The following is a 20,193-nucleotide window of genomic DNA, read 5'->3' on the forward strand; positions in this document are numbered from 1 at the left end:
GCCAGTTTGCTCTGTCAGCTCCAATCCTGGCTGTATAGATTGCTGAGATCATGCCTAAAGAATGTGGGTTCTGGTTGGAAGCACAAAGCACCCCCTAACTCATGGCAGCTGACACAAAAGGTGCACTTGTGAAGGCCAGTGCAGAGGCTCACTACCAAGCTGTGCGTGGAAAAAGAGTGAGAAACTTCTCTTCAAATACCCCTGCCTGGGTGAAATTAGAGCACTGAATGGCCGATCTGCGATTTATGTGCTCCAAACCATGCCACTGGACATAAAATCTTTTTATGTCTTACTCATTCTATTTCTGCACCTTGTTCTTCATAATTCTGAAGTATTTCCTACTTGCAAATGTGATGCTTAAACTGATATTTGAACAGATGGAGCCCATTCCAATTACTGTGTTATATTTTGGGATTGGTTTTGATTTACTTTTTTTTAAAATCTGAAATCCATTATTTGGGTTTAGCTTTGTTTGACTAAAGTTTTGTTTGTTGATCCACAGGATCTTGATTCCAGCTTAGAGAAAGGAATTGTAGTCAGAAGCAGGATATTTGAAATCAGAGATACAATTTGCAGTTCAGCAGCAGTTTCAGAACAGAAGGTAAAACTTTTGTCTGGGTTTGCAGAGTGTTTTCCCAGACTTGTGGCAGTTTCAGGTAGATATTCATCACACTTTTCCCCTGAAACAAAGCAGAATTGGGGTGACTGGTTGAATTTTATTCTATGTGTTCACATTACAGAACTGCAGCAAAATCAAATGTTTCATGTCAGACAGAGGATATATGTGCTTCACATACTCTCGGTCCTTTTAATATCCTAACTCTTGAAAAAATTGTTTTCTAAAAACAAGACTTTTCTGACTGTTCCAGTATCCTGGGAATAGGAGGCATCTGCTAGGTCTCTGTATTGCTGAAGAAACAGTCACAGAGAGTAGTACCTGTCTTTTCACATGCAAATGTAAATGTTAACTTGAGACACTGAAAGTCCTTTCTCAATAATTCAAAATCAAAATAACCTCGTATCCACTTTTACAGTGGATTTAAACAACTATGAGGCCTGAGGTGTTTCTGCAGATATGTCTGGGAAGAAACATCAATCCTTGGAATGCTCCCCAAAGCATCTTAAGCCATGCTGATGAGTCCTAAGCAAATCCTATCTGCCCTTGCAGTGATGATGCCTGCCTAACTGCAGAGCCCCTGTTTCCTCTCCTGGAAGGGCTGTGACATCTGTCTCAGGGCATGTAACATTTGAAAGCAGACTGTGGGTTGGAGACAGCAGCAGAAGGCAGGTCCCCCATGTCCCTGGCATGTTGGGCAGCCTGACCTTTCCCCAGAAGTAGCTCCAGCCGTAGATCCACAGAGACTTTTCTCTGCCCTTGCTACTGCAGCTGAAATATGCAGTTTTGCCTTACCCCAGCTGTGGGTTGCCACTCCTCATACCACATTTTTCATTGTGTTTGTGTTGTCAGATAGATGTCTAGACTGGAGAACTCTTCTGGGTCAGGCTGCCCTTTGGAGGGAGAGGGAGGTGTGGTAAGGTGCGGTCTGATTCCTCCGGGAGGCAGGAGAACGTGCAATGAGGGATGTGAGCAAATAACAAGCAGGGGAGCATGACTGATGTTTTTTGCAAAATTGTTTGTGCAGATTTTCCTCTATGGCCTCACTAGAGAGAAAGGGAAAAAGGGGGGAAAGGGAAGATCTGTTGTGTACACAATGCTTTAGAAAAAAAATTTGTCATTTTTCTGAAAACGGTCTGAGGATTTCTCCATGAGGCAGACAAATGTTGTTCTCAAAATATGTTGTTTCTTTGCATCAGAAAGGAACATTAAAAATAAGATGTCAGACGTGTGTGAGTGGGCCTTTGCAGTGGCATCCCCAAGGGAGGGATCTGATGAGGGCTCTGTAAATCTGCATGTGGCAGGAGCCTTTCAGAAGGGAAGATGAGCATGGCTTTCTGAATTCTAAACCTCCCAGGCAAGTTTTTAGGGCATACTAGTAAAGCTAACAAAAATGAGAATTAAAAGTATAAAATGGCAAATACAGGAGTGATACTTTTTTCGTATTCACCAAGCAACCTGGCTTTGTCAAAGGGAACCTGTGGGAGTCAGACATAACTTTGAGTTTCCTTTTTTGTGTGATTTGTCACAGTCTTTATGTCTGTGCTTTATTTTCACTACTTTAAAAAGCAAGCAAAAGTCTTCCTCCAAAGTAACATATTCTCATAACCTTTCCTGGAGCTCTGAGACCAGAGAGGGTTTGGAAGTGCCTGCCAGTCTCCTGAGTGAACAAACAGTATTAATAAACATCTGCCCACCTGTATTAACTTTTGGCAAGCCACAGCAACTTCTAGTTACTATTTTCACAGTTTCATCTATGTTTTAGTTATCTTAGTGTGCTCCTTTGAATGCAGTAGAGGATATACATTTGCAGGAGTTTAGCTGTAGCAAGGGTTAACTAGTGAGAGTTAACTGTAGTTTCAGCAGAAAAATTTGGCTTTTTGCCACCTGAGTTTCTGTATGCTGCCAGTGCAGAGAACAGTCTTCAAATAATTTCCGTTTTGCATTTGGAAGAGATTATTTTCTGCTATCTACCCAGCCTTCCTTATTACTGCTGAAAATGCTGCAGGTAGATAATCAAGTAACACAAAAGCTTTTTTCACATACGGAATTCAGACCTCTCGAGCTTATAACTGATTTTAAAGTAATTGAATAAACCACAACAACTTTATGTGTGGTAAGTCTCAATTTTGAGTCTGACTAGACTTGTTCCTAATACAACCTGTATTGAGGAAACTTAATTGAGGATCCAGCTTTAGCAGGATTTGATGAAAACCTTAAAAGCTCCACCACTTGAATTAATAGCAATAAACTCATGTGATAGTGTGCGTGTGCCAGGCCAGTGCTTGGTTACTTGTAGCCAGAAAGTTAGGCAGGATGAGGCCTTACACTAAATAAGAGTGAAGTACTGTAGGAGTGCAATTCGTGCGTGTTTGGCCAAGCAACTTTGTTACTATTTTTGATTTCTATGTGTCTTTGGTGGCGCAGTGGTCTGTGGGAGCTGAGGGGAGGGCTCCCTCTGCACAGCATGCTCTGCTGTCACAGTGTCACAGGCAGCACAATAGTTGTCATTGTAAGGGAATGTACCAACGTGCCCTCCAGCTCTGTCCATCAGAAGAACCACAGCTGCAATTCCCCATGAGAAGGATGGCAGGGTTTGGCAATACAGTACAGCAGAAGCCCCTAACAGTTTTGATATTTGCCTCTTTGCCTGTATCATGGATCCTAATGTGTTCTAGTGCCCAGAAGTTTAGCAGAAGATGCAGTCCCTTGACTTGAGACATAGAGGTCAAAACTTCTCTGCTTTCCTCCCACCTGTAGCCTGTCCAGTGAGGATGCAGCTAAAAAGGCAGACAAGACTGCCTTTGCATTAAGCAGATATCCCAAGACAAGCCTTTAGGACAGTTTATAAGTAAGAAAGTGATGCCTTCCAATAAGCAGCACTGTTACCTTAAGAATATGATCAATTTCTTTTATGATCTCATGGGCTTTTCAGTTTGCATGTGACATTGAGCACTTCAGTAGCCTTGCAGATAAACTGAAGTGCCAGGGTGTGTCTCTATGGAATACTTCATGGCTAATAGAAATAGCTTAGCCATAACATTTTTAGCAAATAAATTCTCTTCCACCTGTACTGGGTGGACTTCTGAATTTCCCTGTTGGAAACTGGGAGTTTAATAAATAGTCCCTTGAAAACAGGGTAGATGGCTCTTTAAGATGGATGTTCCTCATTACTTTTGTCATAAGAGACATAAGGGGAAGAAATATAAATTAAGCTTTTGGAGGCAATATGTGCCTCCATCAGGACAAATGATTCACCTTACCCATTGCTATTATGAAGAATTAAGAGCTCTATCATACTTTGAAACGGGCAGACAGTGGTGTGACTACTGAGGGAACAGGAGTGGAGAGAAGCAGGTTACTATAAACAGGCTTTCTTAAGTGGCTGAAAGAAGAGATGCAATGGGTTCAGAAACTCCATTCAAGCTATATAGAAGGTACAATTGCATGGGTTTGTGGAACCTTGCATGGGCCAGGTTCTGTAGCAGAGAGTAGAGGCATATTTGTGTTTTTCTGAGTCAGAATTGTTCCTAATTATGTATGTTTTAAATGTTAGGGGGTCTTCCACAGAGACTCATCTGTCATGAAAAAATATCACAGAAATAACTGTATTATGCTTGAATGACTGCTGTCTATTTTCAGACCATATACGTTGGAAAAATAATATTTGTACAAAGCTGAAGTGTTTATACTCTTTCAGCTCTGTTTCAAGTGAAGTAATGACAGCTTTCACTGAGCAGAGGAGAATACAAAAGGAGGTTTAGATGCGGAATATGCTTCTTAGTGCACAGGTCAGAGTTAGTTATGCAAATATCAGTTCTGAACCATGAATCATGCTTATTCCAACAGAGCAGGAAAGCTGTTTTTGCTAATCTTGAGGACCAGATGAGCATTGCTGTGTTTAATGTCCATTGTATATCTGAAGTCCCAGGAGGGGTTAACCACCGAAGACAACTTCCAGTAAATTCCAAACTCAATGCATTATGCAGGAAAAAACCTAGACCCTGTAGTCATAATTGAATAAATTGAACTTGGTGTTATATCACATATAGTTCTCCAGTGCTGTGTGCTGTTTACCAGCTTTGTTAGGGAGGCTGTGGCTTAAAGTCAGGAGAAGATGAAATGTCCATTTAAGTGCTCTATGGGAAACCATCATTTAGATTTTTTTCAGCCTCTTTGCTTGGAGACAGTATTCTTTTGTTCCGCCAGCCACAGAGTGCTAAATAGTGGCCAGAAAATGCACTGCAAGTTAAAGATCCACAGGTGAAAATCTATCTCATTATTTGAGGCATCACAATAATGTTTTGAGAATGCTTTCACACTTCTATTTTACGTGCTGAGCTGGAGTCTCCTCTCACCTGCACTGCTGTCACTCAGAGTCACAACAGCGAGCTCTGTTCTTAGGCACATTTGAGGCACTGCTGCGTCCTGTACCAGGGAGAAGAGCCTAGCCCATGATTAAAACTGCTAATGATCACTCATTTTGGAAATAGTGGATAAAAATAGTGGTACTTTATTGCTTTAAATACAAAAATTATCTTCATCTGTGCTGTTCCCTCTCTTATTTTCTCTGGCTGTGTCCCTTCCCCCAGCTCCTGCCAGATTTGATTCTGTGTCTGTGTCAATGCCTGCGGCAATCCCTACAGCAAAGTTTTGCCAGTTCTACTTGCTATTAAAAGTCAGGCACTTCTACTGCAGAGGCGAATTACATGAAGTTTTCCAATTCCTGCTCCTTTTTCTTTTGTCTTCTCCCTCTGCATATACCTTCCCCTATACCTTGCCTGCTGGTAGGTGAGAAATGGTGGTTTCCCAAATTCAGTGCTGTTCATCAGTGGCTTTCTGGCTTTTCTTTCTTCTGCCTTGGCCTTCCTTCAGCTGGGGGTGACCAAACTATGCTTGGCTAGGTCTAGCTCGTAACATGGCCTACCTAGTCTGCTCCCTTCTTTCCTAGCAGACTTCTCAGTCATGGTTGAAGAGACGGTCACACAAACCTCAAAAAAGCCTGTGGGCCTCACCAAATCATTCTTTGGTGTGATAGGTGTGACTTGCATTTTTTCATATGATGGGCAAAAGCCTTTACATGACAGAGGGAAGCCATGAGATGCATCTCCTCCAAATAGTTCACAAAGTACTGTGTTCAAACAGGAAGTTATTTTGGCTTTTATCCATTGCGGAGCCCCTGAAATTTGCAGAAGTGCAATCAGTGCACTTAAAGGCACAACTTTAAATACTGACTAAGGCAGCTGTTGTGCTCTGTGGTAGTCAGTGATCTGTGACTATGTATGATAAAGATCGAGGCTGAGAGATTCTGCAAAACAATCCATAGGAATGTGGTTTCCTGGAGTCCTGCCACAGGGGTGGTTAAACATTCATGGAACCTGTTTTCCTCTGACATATTTTAGTTGTACGTAAAAGATAGCGCATGTTTGGCTTTACAGAGGCTGTCTCAGTGCTCTTGATAATAATTGTTGTTAATCTTAATAGAAACAGTCACAAAATCATAAAAGTCCTGTACCCATGGCAATCCTGCTGGGGTAGCTCATGGTTGAGATAAACGACTGCATCCGAAGCAGTGTCCAAGATAGTGTGAACTTTGTGAGCTCATACTTGCATGGTGAAAATAAGAGTGCACCAGAATGAGACTCCATTTCAGCTCAGATGACATTAAGCTTAGAAATGGCAGCTGCAACTGAAAAACTGAAAATACATATTTCATAGGGTTACCCTGAAGTAACCCTATGAAACCCTCCCTGTTATGATGGGAGTTACTAGGTAATCTGCACTGTTGCCAGCTCCTGTGATTTTATGACGAGTAATACAATACAGCTATTTTTCTTGAAGATCTACCTTCTGGATCCCAATGATTTATTTTAATTTTATTGTCTCTTTTTTTCTAGTTAGACGGTAATTCCAACCCTCCTGCTCATGGCCAAAGTTTCAAAATAATTTCTCAAAAAGGACTCTTAAGAGTACAGCCAGCAATGGCAAATAAGGGAGAACTCAGCAGTTGTTTTTTTGGTTACTTGGGTTAGTTTGGGGTTTTTTTGGGTTTTTTTTTTGGTTTTTTTTTTTTTTTTTTGGTTGTTTTTTTGTTTTGTTTTGTTTTGTTTTTTGGGTGGGTTTTTTTTGTTTTTTTGGGGGTTTTTTTTTTGCTTGTGTTTTTTTCCCTTCCTTTATTTCCATGATCTGTCCGGCTAGTCTTGTGATTTTGTAACTCATGATTTTTTTATCTTTAGGATTGATTATGTTTCCATCTTCACTTCCTTCTATTACCGCACTGGACACAATCAGTATACTTAAGAGTAGCCATCACGATATACATCCAGGTCTTGAAAGCAAAACTCAGGTCATGCATTTTCCTTGACTCTCTCACTCCTGCAATTAATTCATCAATATGTGTAAGGCAAATTTAATGAAGCTGGCAGTGTCTCCATAACTGTCAAAGTTCCACTAGGGCTGTAGGTCATGTGCTGGGGATAGTAGTCAAAACAGAAGTCATGCTGTGTTTAGTACAGTTCCTGGCAAAACTTGATGTCTTTCTGTTGGATGAGAAGGCAATACAGTTTGGATGCTCTTCCTAGCTGCTACTGTGCTTTCCAAACACAGATATATGATGTCATGGAGCTATGCTCTTTGGGAGAACATGGACAATCTGCTTCAAGGCTCTCTGATAAAGACATTGTCCTCTTGGCAGATTTCCATGGTGTAGTGGAGTGAAATCTTCAAATCTCTCCTGTCAGATGGAATTATCTCACAGCAGCTGAGTAGTTGAGTTCCCATCCCAACGTCTCTCAGCATTTTTTTTTGGGGGGGGGGGGGAAATGGGATCTGCCTACTGTTTTATAAGTATACATATGCCAGAGACACTGGATGAGAAAATAGAAGTGCTGTGACAGGATTTTACAAGATAGGAGTAAGAGAAATTGGCTGCTATTTCTGAAATGCATCCTAAGACATAAAAAGTTTTCCAGTGTAGATATTTCCAAAAAGACAACATGTTAGTACGGGCTTTATTTAATGTTGTTAGCTTATGAGAATTCTGTAATGATATTAAAAATAAGAGAAAAGTAAACTATAATGTTAGGCCTCAATAGAAGTTACATATCTACAGACAACAGATGCAAAGCAAACCACTTCAAGCAAAGTCAATAGACATTGGGTGAGGTGTCCTGTTTATGATGTCCCAAGAAATCATAAATAAAGATGTGAACCACAGAAGAGAAGTGATATTCTGCAAGCCTGGCTCCACCAGAATCCATGGAGAGGACATTTCTAATGTGGCTGCTCAAGAGTCTCTTCCATAATGTCCAGCCCACATGCTGGCTTGCATGTTCCATACATTTTAACTACAGTGACTGATCTCTGCTGAACTGGTTGGCTGAAAGTTTCATAGCCAAGAAACCACAGTCTTTTATTTGGAGCCCTCTCCATGGACAAAGGAGCAAGGAAAGCTAGAATTAGGCTTCCTGTAGAAGTCAAAATAAGAAAACTAACATTAGACAGTCGATGGCAAATTCAAATTTTAGGAGACAAGCACACATTTTAGGATGGCTTCATTCACCTGTGCAAATCTGTGATTTTTCTGTTAATTTTTTCATGATATCCACTTTTTTTTGTCATGCAAAATCAAAGGTTGCTTCTGTCCACAGTGTTCAAGTGACTTGGATTTTCTTAACGGGAGAAAATCTTGAGGAGATGGCTTGTGTGGTATGAAGTGTGCAACAGGATAGTCAAATATTTTTAGAGGTGAACATTTAAGTGACTACAAGAAGAGGTGCAGTCTGCTGGTCCTGAACCACTCCTTGCTTATGAGTCCCTCAGGGAATGAGTGAATACACTTTCCTAGGGAAGAATCTTACCAATTTGTCATTCTCCAGGCAGGACTTTGTTGATTAAAGATAGGTGTGAGTTCATGTGACTTGGAAGAAGACCCATCTTTTCAGGATTTCTATGTCCTCAGAGTCTAACAGCAGTCTGTAATCAAACAGTGACGTCAACGTTCCTATCTAACTCCAGATTTCCTCTCAGGCCATCTGCAGGGTGTGGTTTTGGCATCAGATAGAAAAAGTCAAACTTGGCTTCAGTTTGGAACTAGATGGGTTATCACAGTGGACAAGGCCAAGGAGTAATAACAAACAGCAGACCAACACCTGCTAGAGCATTATGACAGTCTTAGGGAAAGTCAACTGCAGTCTCAGTTTAAACCAAATGTTGAAGCATGGAATAAAATTTCTCCACCTGGGCAGTTTAGACAGTTTTTTGAACTGCTAGAGGCATGAATAAAGAGCCACTGATCTGTCAGCCTCTGTTAGAAGAGTTTCAGGGAGAAAATACAAGTGCAGTCAATTCTGGAAGTCCCAAAACCCCATTAGCTTTTGATAGTAATTAAACCTGATCAGAAATTACCTGGTCCTAACTGGCCAACCTTTTGCTACTATTGCTAGTGATTAAACTAATGCCTACCTTAGAAACTTAAGGTTTGTGACCTTACAGGGGATTGCTGCTTTCCAAATGACTTTTTTTTTCTTTTTTTTCCCCTTTTTTTTCCTTTTTTTTTTTTTTTTTTTTTTTATTCAAGTACTTTGGTTCAGGTATCCCTCCTTGGAAGAGGTCCAAACATATTTATTTTCATCCATTTGTTCCAGTGGGTGGTGAACCTTGGTAGAACCTGGCACAGCCAGGGATGGCATAGGAACCAAACCCTTTCTCTCAACAAATATAATGTGCTTGAAACAGTTTACGTAAGGACCCACCTTCATGTGGCTCTTGGCTCCAGTGCTGTGGACACTGGAGGGAACCAGTCATGTTTATGGCAAGGCATCCATTGTGCCATATCTGCCGTGTGAGCTCAGTGCTGAAAGCAGCATAGATGCAGCTGATGTTTTTCCACTGTGCTCAGTTCTGAGATGCTTGGCACCCCTGCCACAGGTTTCCTGTGTACATTTGGGTGAGTCACTTCACCTCTCCCTCAGTATTTGTCTCTGTTTTCATTCCAGGCTTTTAGGAGTATGGATTGGGTTTTTTTTTTTTTTTTTCTGGGTAGAGGGACAGTCCCTCACTATCAGGTTGTTTCGATCATTACTGCAACCTAGATAAGTTGTGACAGGTATTAGTTTCTCTTCAGTGTGTGGTAAGTAAGAAGAGATGTACACCATCCAGAAGAACTGTACCATTTGCTATAGTGAGGATTACGTTGACATGTATTTCATAGAATACCTCATTCAGGACCTTCTGAGTTCCTACCACTCCTACTTCAATGAGGCTTTGTTCCTCTACATGGCTACTGGGAGCTGTTGCAACACATATAATTAAGAACAAGAAATCTTTACCTGGGGCTTAAAATTCTGCCAGCCCATAATATACTGCCAGCATTCTCCATCCATGTAAGTTCCCAGTGTTGCAGATGGGGTGACACACTTCCCTTGGAAAAGTAGCAATGTTTATTTTGACAAAGTTTGATAGTAAACATGACAGTGCTATAACAAACTTCGATGGCAACATACACTTGGTTATTTACTGGATAGAGGACAAGGTAGGACAAAACTGTCAGAGACACCCTCACGTTGAGTCATGAGGTTCAGAAAGGATCCCCTTGCATTCTAAACCCCTTTCTCAGGTGGTTTCCAGGTGTAGCTGGATCCAGACCTAGTTCCAGGCTGGGAACTTGGGTCTAAAGGATTATATGTGCACAAGCAGTCCTTTATCTCACTTAGCTAAGATTTCAAAGTTTTAGCATGCTTATTCCCCTTTCACTTACTGAGTATTTAATGCAATAAGGATTCTCACAATCTCGAGAGGCATCCCTGTTCAAGGGGAGATCCTGGCATGCAGCCCACAGCTGTGCAGGAGAGCTCAGCAGACCCTGGGCTGTTCCCTATTTATGGAGTAAGATGATTGACTTGTATTTGCATGCCAGCTGTATTTTGGTTGGCGCATGCTCAACTAGACCTCAGCTGCTGAGTAAATTTTATGGCCCTCAGCTATTGTGTTGTTATCTGTCTTCCCAGAGTCCAGCTTTAAGCCAGGTGCAGCCCTCACTGTTGGCTCTTGCTTAAGCCAAAAGCAGGAAGGAGCACACTGCCACACCCAGTGAGCTCATCCTAACCACCCCTCTCTATAGCATCTTCTTCTATACCATAAAACCATTGGAAGATTTGCCACTGATTATGGTGGCTGTTAGATCAGAAACCTTAGGACAGTACCAGAGCATGCTAGTGATGAGAAAGATGTGTGGTTTGGATGAAGAGAGAAGACCTTTCTCTCAGTCTCTCACAATGGTTCAGAACTCAATTGAAAATGTTAGCAAGAGGCCCTTTTATTTCCTCCTGGAAAAATCATGTATATTTATTTCCTGTAGTAAAGTAGTCTAATAGTAGTAAAAAGTGAAGTTCTAGAAGGAAAAAATTGATTTCTCAGCTAATTGAGTAGAGAGGGGGAAATTATAAATCCCTGGTTGACTATTATGGGTTGACTAGCAACATTTGGCTACAGAAAGCAATATGAACACAATTTTAACACACAGGTGGCTACAAGAGAAGGGCTGTGCTGCATGTAAGCCCAGTATCTCCTCAAAGTGGTTCACCCTACTTTTCCAATTACATTGCAAAGTGGTTTAGACTGAAACTGTTGTTGATTGTCTGCTCCACTTCAGATAGTTGCATGTTCATTTTAGCTTTATAAAGAATTTTGTGTCAGCGTTTTCTGTTCCTTGTAGTTACACTGTCTTTTCAAAATAGTTTTTGAGCTAAAAAAACCCTGTGTTTCCTGAAGTTCAAACACTGGCACAAAAAATATCTCTTTCCTTACTGCTGCCACACTGAAGCAGATGGTAAGTACTGAGACTCAGAACCAGTAAGCATGTAATTATTCAATTTCTGGGTGCAGAAAAGTAGCTGTTGGGTCAAAGCAGGCATCTACAAGACAGGCTGTCATTGCAAGTTAGTTTGAGTTCAGGTCCCCTGCATTTAGCCCAGTTAGACTCCTGCAGTAGATCACACGAGCTGCACAGATACCCTATTGCATTTCTAGCTCAAGTTTCACTCACATTCTCTGGCAGACCATCTACCTTAAGCTCAAAGTCTATTCCTGCTCTGTGGTTTTTATGCATGAACAGTAATCAGATTAGGGATGACACCTAGGTTATGCCTCAGGTTAGTGAAGACAAAATTGCAAAATTCATGCCGATCCATGTTACAAAGATGTCACACAGCTAATGTGCATTCTCAGTGTCGAACCCGCAGTTACTGTGGCACACAGACTATGAGGCAGTGTTATACATGGGGGACAGATATGCTGCCTGTGAGTAATGCAAATGGGTGAGTGCAGAAGAGCTATTTCAGTGCAAACTGGTTTTGGAAAATGCATGATTCTACAAATTACAAAGCAACCTTTGCTCCTTCTGAAGTCAATAGTAGTTCATTTTGCTTTTCAAATTCACTTTGATTAATCTGGTCTTGACATCATGGCACTTACCTTGTTGTAAAGAAAATTGGTAGCTGTGAAAGATCAAATATTTTCTAATTTAAGGTAAGAGGAGATGTTTGCTGCTGATTAAAACTTTATCTTCATAAAAAGCAATAATGCAATCTGATCATCTACCATTATTGAGTTTCCTTTTTTTTTTTTTTTTTTCCTTAAGCTGAATTTACATCACCTGTGGAAAGAAATAAGGAAAGTGGACTGAAAATGTCAAACCTATGCAAATTTTGTGATATTAAAGTAACAACCTGCTCAAACCAACATCAGTGCAAGAGCAACTGCAACATCACTTCTATCTGTGAGAAGAGTAGTGAAGTCTGTGTTGCTATATGGTAAGTTATTTCTTCATACAGGCAGGGACAGGAGCACACCCTCATTCATCACTGCTTAGTACTTTCCTTGATTGCTCTGATTTTCAGAATGTCCCTGCCACCTCACCAGGTTTTGCTCTCCTGCTTCCAACTCATATCTCTGCACAGCATACCAAGAGTTGCTTGAGGTTAAAAATTCTGATATGAAATGTTCTGGGGAGTTGTTTTTTTTCTAAAACAGTTCTGTTCCAGCTTAAGCTGTTACTGGAAAAGGGGCATGGTTTTGTGCAAGCCATTAAGCTGTATCCACTCACAGCACTCAAGAGTAGAAAGAGATTTGAGGCTCAAGAGAGGATTGTAGTGACAGTTGCTGAACAAAGACAATTCTCTCTCCGGTTTCAAGGGGACTAGATTATGTAGATTTAGTACAAGAGGCTTATTGCCATGTATAGGTAGAAATACTTCCTCTTAATGGGAAAAAACTTCTTTGTAGGTAGAGACTTTGATGTAGGCATGATGCTTTTTATATAGCCTCTGTCTAGGTTCAAAGAAATCAAGAGTTTATGAAAATGAATTATAATACTAATTTTTTAGGATTTATTGGCTTTAGGGCAATAAATTTTTCCAGTCTAAAAACTGAGGCTTCCCTTGCACTTTTATAAATGGGAATCCAGTCCTACCAAAGAAAGCCAGAAACACTCTTGAAGAGTTAACAACTGGACTAAAGGAACACAACTGAGTGTTTGCAGCATTGCTGCTGATTTAGTAAAATAATTAGAACCACTTACAGAGGAACATAACTAATTCATGTAGTGAGGGATTAGTTGTGTCCATTGACTTGAGATGTTCAATGTAATTGGAAGTAGGCATTTCAGTTCAGGATCAGTCCAGTGTGCTTTTCTGTATTTCTCCTGTGCTTCTTTAGTAAGTCATCAGTGTCTATTATTGCCATAAAAAGGAGTTGTTGTACAATTTAAGATACATGTTGGATTTTTCATGATCATTTATCCAAAAGGCAAGTAAGTTGAGAACTGTAAAGTGCTTTTTGCCTTCAAGTCTTTTGTCAATGAAAATAAATCTGTGGACCAGGACAAAACACAGGAATATGGTCCAGATTATCAGCTGTAAACATTTCCCTGACTGTGAGGCAATTCTAACTTGCATCAGTTTTTATGATTGGTATTTTGCTGGGGTGTTTTTGGTTGGTTGAGGGTTTGTTTTTTTTTTTTATATAACTCCTTCAGTGCACAAGCTGTGCTGATTGTAGGCTTCAAAAGCAAAATGAAAAGACCATCTCACTAGAAATTCCCTGATTTTGAGGAAATAATTCAGTGTTTATCATAATTTCCCACAGATTTTTACTGTCTGCTCAATGACCACAAAAACCAAAAGTGTGTTCTGAAGTTCACAGCAGTTCATTGAGCATTAGCTTGAATAATTCTAAGTGAGATTTTCAGAGGCACTCTTGTGAGCTTAGCAGTAATATGATACAGGAATAGCCGTGCCATTGTACAAATGTGAGGAGGCCAGATGGTGCCAAATTTGCCCCATTCAGGAAAGACAGAGAAAAACATACGATGCTCTTTAAATGCCCATTTATGTTCTCAAAAGCGGCAAATTTTGGGCAGGCACAGTCCTGTCTGCTCCCTTTATAAAATATTCCTTTTTTGATTTCAATTTTCTCCTTTTCATTTCTAGGAGACAGAATGATGAAAATGTGACATTAGAAACAATATGCCATGATCCCCAGGAAACTCTGTATGGTCACTTTTTGGATGACTATAAATCAGAGCAGTGTTTGATGAGGGAAAAGAAGGACGATGGGGGATTGATGTTCATGTGTTCCTGCACAGGTGAAGAATGCAATGATATGCTCATTTTTACATCAGGTAGGTTTAATAATTTACCTTGCATTCCTACATTCCTTGCAAGTAATATTAACTGTGTTATACCGATGTCCTTTGGAATTGCATTTTGTGGGGAAGAACTTCTAATGGCAGGTGCTATTTTAGTCTTTCTTGAATCTTGCAAAATCTCAACCTTTTCTGTGTTCTGAGGATACTTCTTCCTGCCAGGCTGTCCTCATTTGGAAGTAAGTCTGATACTCAGCTCAAGATATTGCACTTAAAAGCTGATGGAAGATGAAAGCAAGATGTTTGCAGTTGTTCTGTTGACACCAAAATGCAACACATGCTAATTACATTATAAAGTCTAAACTAAAGGCAAATGCCACTTTTAAGGTCCTACCTCTTCTAAAAGGCTGTATTGCTGTAGTGTGTTATCTGCATATAGAGATGTTACTGGTAACCTGATGGGTGTGACTTTTAAGACAACTTCTCTGGTGTAACTGACCATCTGCACCTCTCCTGTGGTGGGTGTGAAGAAGCTAGGTTCCTTCTCTGGGGAATATGTTCCCTCACACCTATATAGCACAAGGAAGTGTACGTGAGTTCCGTCAAACCCGGGAAATGTGACTGCAGACCAAACCACAAGTGCATAACCCCTCCCCATTCTACTTCATGAGCTCTGATAGAGGCCACTGCAGACACAGTGAAGGCAGTGCTGGTGTGTGCAGTGCTGATGGACCTCATGCTGCACACACAGATGTGCACAGGTGCACACAGCCCTTGTGCTTTATTTTGTCCTACCTGCTGTGGTTCTTTTACTGAAACAAAGGCGGATTTCTCACAGGGAAGAGTGAGGTCTCCTATGGTGAAATTTGTGTGTTCACACTTCTAAAGAGGTGTGGCACACCACACCCATCCTCATCACCCATAAGTTCCTCAGAAAAGGGTATAATTAGGCCCTTGTTACCTGAGATAACGAAGGGTTGGGATGCTGTTTCCACTCCTGGGAAACATGGTGTGTGACTGCACTGAGGTGAACGACTGTGTGAGTGATTGTAACTCTCACTTCCTAGCCTCCAAGAAGGCCAACTAGTTTAGGTCACAAAACCACACCAACTTAGCCAAAAGCAAGCTAGCATGTCTTTGCTTTCCTTGGCCCAGGCTATCCATATCTCGTGCCACCCCTCATCCCCATCTTCCTCATCCCCTTGTCAGGCTTGATTTGAAACCAGACAACCTGACTGCTGATCCGTGGTTGTGTAAGATCATCCCTTACTTGGATTGATCTTTAAAGGATTTGGAGTATATACTGGTATTGATATGAGCACAAGTGGTAGACCCAGGACCTAATTCTAACAGATTGCTTGGTTTTATTGAAGAGAATGTGTCCCCAGAGAAGAGATCTTACTCTGTGTCAGCTGTCTAGTGTTTTTGTACAATATGAACCACACCCTTGTGGATTTTGGCTAAATTGATATGAGTTATAACGTTATAGCTGTTTTTCCTGGCACTGTGTAGCTGAATGCAATCACTGATAAATGTGTGTCTTTGGTGTATATGCTTATGAAAACCATTCTAGAAATTCAGCACCAAATGCCTTGATTCCTGTCAACTCTGCAGCTTACTCACACTTCTAGATCAACCTAAAAGGAGTAGTAGAAGTTTAAACCCAGTCTTTTTACCCAAATTCCTTTCACTCTTCTGAGTGGATCCTTTCCTTCTAGGTCACGTGCTGTGAGCACTTCAGGTGACTCATGAAAACCATGTGCTGCATTCATATGTATTAAGTGAATAACTACAGATAAAAATTAAAGTAATGTAAAACTTCACTTCGTAACATTTCCAGTTCATTCACAAACACAGGCATTAACTCCAGTCAAGAGGGGGGAGAATTGAGGCTTTGTCATTCCTTTTTTATTGTTGTGGATTAGTATTTCTTTTAAATTAAAACAGCCCCTTTGGGTTGCTTGCCTGGTTAGCCATGGCAGGAAGACAAACGATTTTTACAGTATCAGACATGCGGTTTCCTGTCTGTGTTTAACTTTGAGCAGAACATCACAGCCAGCTGGTCCATGGCTCCTCCAGACAACTAGATAATAGCCTGTAATAATTTTGCCTTTGGAATGTCTGTCATCCAGATCTATTCTGTACATTGTTCTTGCGGGTTTTTTTTCCTCTAAATTTCTTGTACACCAGAACAAGAATTTTTTTGCAGTGATTTTGCACATTCTATAGTTTTAGAGAGCAAGACAAGAGCTACTCTAAAAAAGCCTGATCAAACAGTGATTTTAATAATTTATTAGCAGAAACTGAGATAAAAAAAGATAGCAATTTTTCACCTGTTAATCACAGAGTTTCCTTTCAAGGTATTGCTATAAATGACTAGTGTTTTGCCTCTTCTTCCTGTATGCACGCATAAGACAGACCAGATTTAGTTTGCTTCTGGTATTTCTGAGGTAAGAAAGAAAACCCTTTCTTTCTAATGCAACAAGTTCTAATTTCCACCTAAGGTTAGTCATTGAATTCCAGTGATTCACAGCTGAGCTGTTAATGCTTATGGAAGAATTGGTTTATAGCACTATTGGCTTGCATGAGTCTTGACTGTGAAGGGCAAACCTCCTGACTCCATTTTTAGACACATGCATCTAAAGATTTTGGGTATTGGAGGTGTTGTGACTCACTCAAGAGTGACTTTAGGAATGTTTGAAGTAGATACATCAAAATCAAATGCCTGTTTATTATATGACTTTTCATTTAAATTGCCAATCTGCAAGACAAGCAAGACACGGTCAAACACGTGCCTAAATATGCCTGCAGTTCTGCTGTGTCAGGGGCCTGACCCTGATTCAGATCCCTGGCATTCCAGGCCACAGGCAGCTGGTGGAAAATACTGAGTGCAAAATCACTCCAAATAATGTTCTGTAGTTCTTGGAGAAATAACATGCAGGAGACAGGTAGCCATTGTAAATCTGACTACTCTGTGTTTATTTTTTAGTTACTCTCTTTTTTTGCCAAACAAAATTGTGGGTGACTGGCAAGCAGCTTACACCCCTGTGGTGGAAAAATGCTTCTCACAGCAAATCTCAATGCCAGTGTTTTGTAATTATTATTTATTCAAAAGTCTAATGTTAGTGTTACCAGAAGGCAGAGCCAGGCAGCAAAACCACTGGAAAACATTAGCCAGAACTGGGGTAAAAGGCTTTGGGTGGCTAGAAGTTGACTAGGTGGCAAACAGAGGCCTGGTCCTTCTGTCCTGGAAAAAATGAGAGCAGGACCAGACTATGAGGGCTTTTAGCACCCTGATGTCTGGTTGTGTCTGGCGGATCTTCTGCATCTTGCTTTACCTTCTTCTACTTCGATCTGCTGGGGTGAATCAGGTCTGTCTGTAGCTGTTTGCACAATCCCAGTCCTCCCTTGATGTCTGGGCAGCTTTGTTCCTCAGCTTTCCCTTCACCACATCTCCCAGCTGTTAGCCAGTGCAAGCATGACTGCTGCCTAACAAAGCTGGGCTTTATTAACAATCCCAAGTTCTTTGACTGAAGTTAAGCCTTGTTTACCCTAAGGGACCAAGCAGTACTGTGCCCTTTCCAGCCCCACATCTGACCCATTCTCCGTGGACAGAAATTACAAGGTACTCATTGTAGATGAGATGGGATTCCTGCATGTTACTTAGTGCATGGCCAACCTATCTGCTGTGCCATGCAACTCCTTCCTCTTGTACAGCTCATTTAAGTACAGTCATTCAGCAATATGCAAACCAGCAGTGGAGACTGCAAACAGGAAAACAAATCCTTTAAATACTGTTGTCAATATACGTGCAATTGTTATCCTGGGCAGAAAATTCAAATCCAAGCAACAGTGCAGAGAACTCAAAAGTTGAAACCAGGATTTCAACACAGTTCTGTTTATAGTTCTTTCATTCTAATAACTTACATGGTGATAATTTTTTATCCTCACCTGTGTCTCGCTGTGCTATGCAGATCTCCATGCAGCTTGCAACCAAGGTGTCTGTGGGATTGTTTAGGTAGACTGTTTACTGCTCACCTACTGCAAGATGAAATCATTATTTTGGGCATTCCTACCACACCCAGATATGGGAGAAACCTTTAGGAGCAACTCTGAACCATCCAGACTGTTGCCATGAAATACCAAAACCTCAGTGATAGAGATGACTGACAGGTCAACAAGAGTTTATGAGAATAATGAAGCTAACTGGGGAAGTGTGTCGAGGGAGGGAGGATGTTTTGCTGCTTTTTAGCAGTTTTTTTTTAACTTCACATTGATCATGGTTTTACAGAGTTGGCTAATTGAGAGTGTAAGAGACATGCCTATTTGATTAATCAATTGTGGCTGAGTCATTTACCTGAACGAATTACAGCCTGTGGATTTGCACTTCAAGTGGTGTGATTGCTCACTGTGTACAGTTGTTACCTGGGAGAGCTGGTGCTGCTCTGCTGCCTGAACCACCACAAGCATGCCTGTGTGATGCCTTGACCTGTGCCTAGACTGCAGGAAATATGGATAATGTTTCAAAATGTCCTTAACTTCGTACCTCTCATTTGTCTCTAACATGTTGATCCTGTCTTTTCCTTTCTTTCTCTCCTCTTTCTCTCCTTACTAGAGTCAAAGTGTTAGTGATTTTATTTGACTGCATAGGAGGATCTCAGACTTATCTGTGTGCAAACAGTCACCAGTCCATAAATACTTATGTGATGAGTTGTCCACTGCTCAAGGAACATCAGAAGGCAGATGATTACAGCTGGACTGCTTCCAAGTGAATTTTAACAAAGGCTTTCATTAATCTCTCTTTCTGTTATCCAACTAACATGTTCAGAAGGTAACTGTCTTCCAGCTGCCCCATAAAAGAGGTCAGTAACATTACATAACATTGCACAGAGCCTCTCAGTGCTTGTATATTGGCTTTGTTCTCTATGTTTCCTCTTAGGTATTTGCAGGCACTAGAGTCCCACCCAGTGCCTGCAGCTGTGTGTAGCCAAAGGAGAGGCTGTGTAATGCTGAACATCTGATTCATTTAATGGGATAGAAAGGAAATAGAATGAAAAGAGGCTAAAGGAGCCAAAATTTTGTTTTGCTCTGTATTATTTATATTGTTTGCTTCTTAGGAAAATAACCATGCTCAGTTACAGATTTGTGTAAAAACAAACTAGGCAGTGCTCTTCCAGTCTGGTTGGCATATTTGTTACAATTTGCATCACTTCAGAGCTTAATAAGTATGGGAATGTGGCCAACCTTTTATCAGGTTGTCACGGAAGAGACTTTTATAATTACTGACAGAAACAAACTGTAACTAACACTGGCAACATAATATTTTGGGAAAGGTTGGAGGGGTGAAACTCAGGCTGAGAATAAAAATAGTGGTTAATGTGTGGCATCTGTTGAAACATATTGAAACTGGAAAAATTGATTTGTTCCAGAAATCCACCAGCAAACAGCAGCAGACACCCAAGCTCTATAACTGAGCCATGTATCACAGAAACTCAGTCACATCATGTAAAGTTAAAATACATTGGCTTTCATATTGCTGAGTAGGAAAGCTCAGCTAAAAAAGTCAAAGTGTGCAAGAAATGCCATGTACACACAGTGAAGGGACCTATTAGAATGGGAGAGATAAGAAGGGAATGTATTAGTGGGGTGGAAGATTTTAAGCAAATGGGTGCTGTGCCAGCAAACCAAGGAATTACACTTTCTAGCCAGCAGTGAGGGAATAAAAGCAGCAACAAATTATTTGTTCTGTTTTAGAGCTTAAGAGTTTCTTAGACCTCCTGGGCGCTGAATAGCATACTTGGCAATCAGTTGAAAAATGAAATTCTGCTTACAATAGATGAAATATCCATGAGGTCATTGCTGCACAGCCTTTTTGCTGAAGTAAGCCACCCAGAGGCAATCAAGTTGCCTGCCTCCCACCCCTGTGACTAAGATG

The 20,193-nt window shown here is 40.8% G+C and overlaps 1 protein-coding gene across 1 annotated transcript in view; it reads left to right on the forward strand.

The window, feature by feature from the left end:
- The window catches only part of TGFBR2 (transforming growth factor beta receptor 2), a 60,657-nt gene that overhangs the window by 15,084 nt on the left and 25,380 nt on the right, over window positions 1-20,193 (forward strand). Inside the window, exons 2-3 of the mRNA XM_053962588.1 lie at window positions 12,255-12,426; window positions 14,104-14,294. Coding sequence (XP_053818563.1) covers window positions 12,255-12,426; window positions 14,104-14,294 — 363 coding nt within the window. The remainder of the gene's footprint in view (window positions 1-12,254; window positions 12,427-14,103; window positions 14,295-20,193) is intronic.

This window comes from Vidua chalybeata, chromosome 1 (genome assembly GCF_026979565.1).
Source record: "Vidua chalybeata isolate OUT-0048 chromosome 1, bVidCha1 merged haplotype, whole genome shotgun sequence".
In the NCBI taxonomy this organism is placed as follows: domain Eukaryota; kingdom Metazoa; phylum Chordata; class Aves; order Passeriformes; family Viduidae; genus Vidua; species Vidua chalybeata.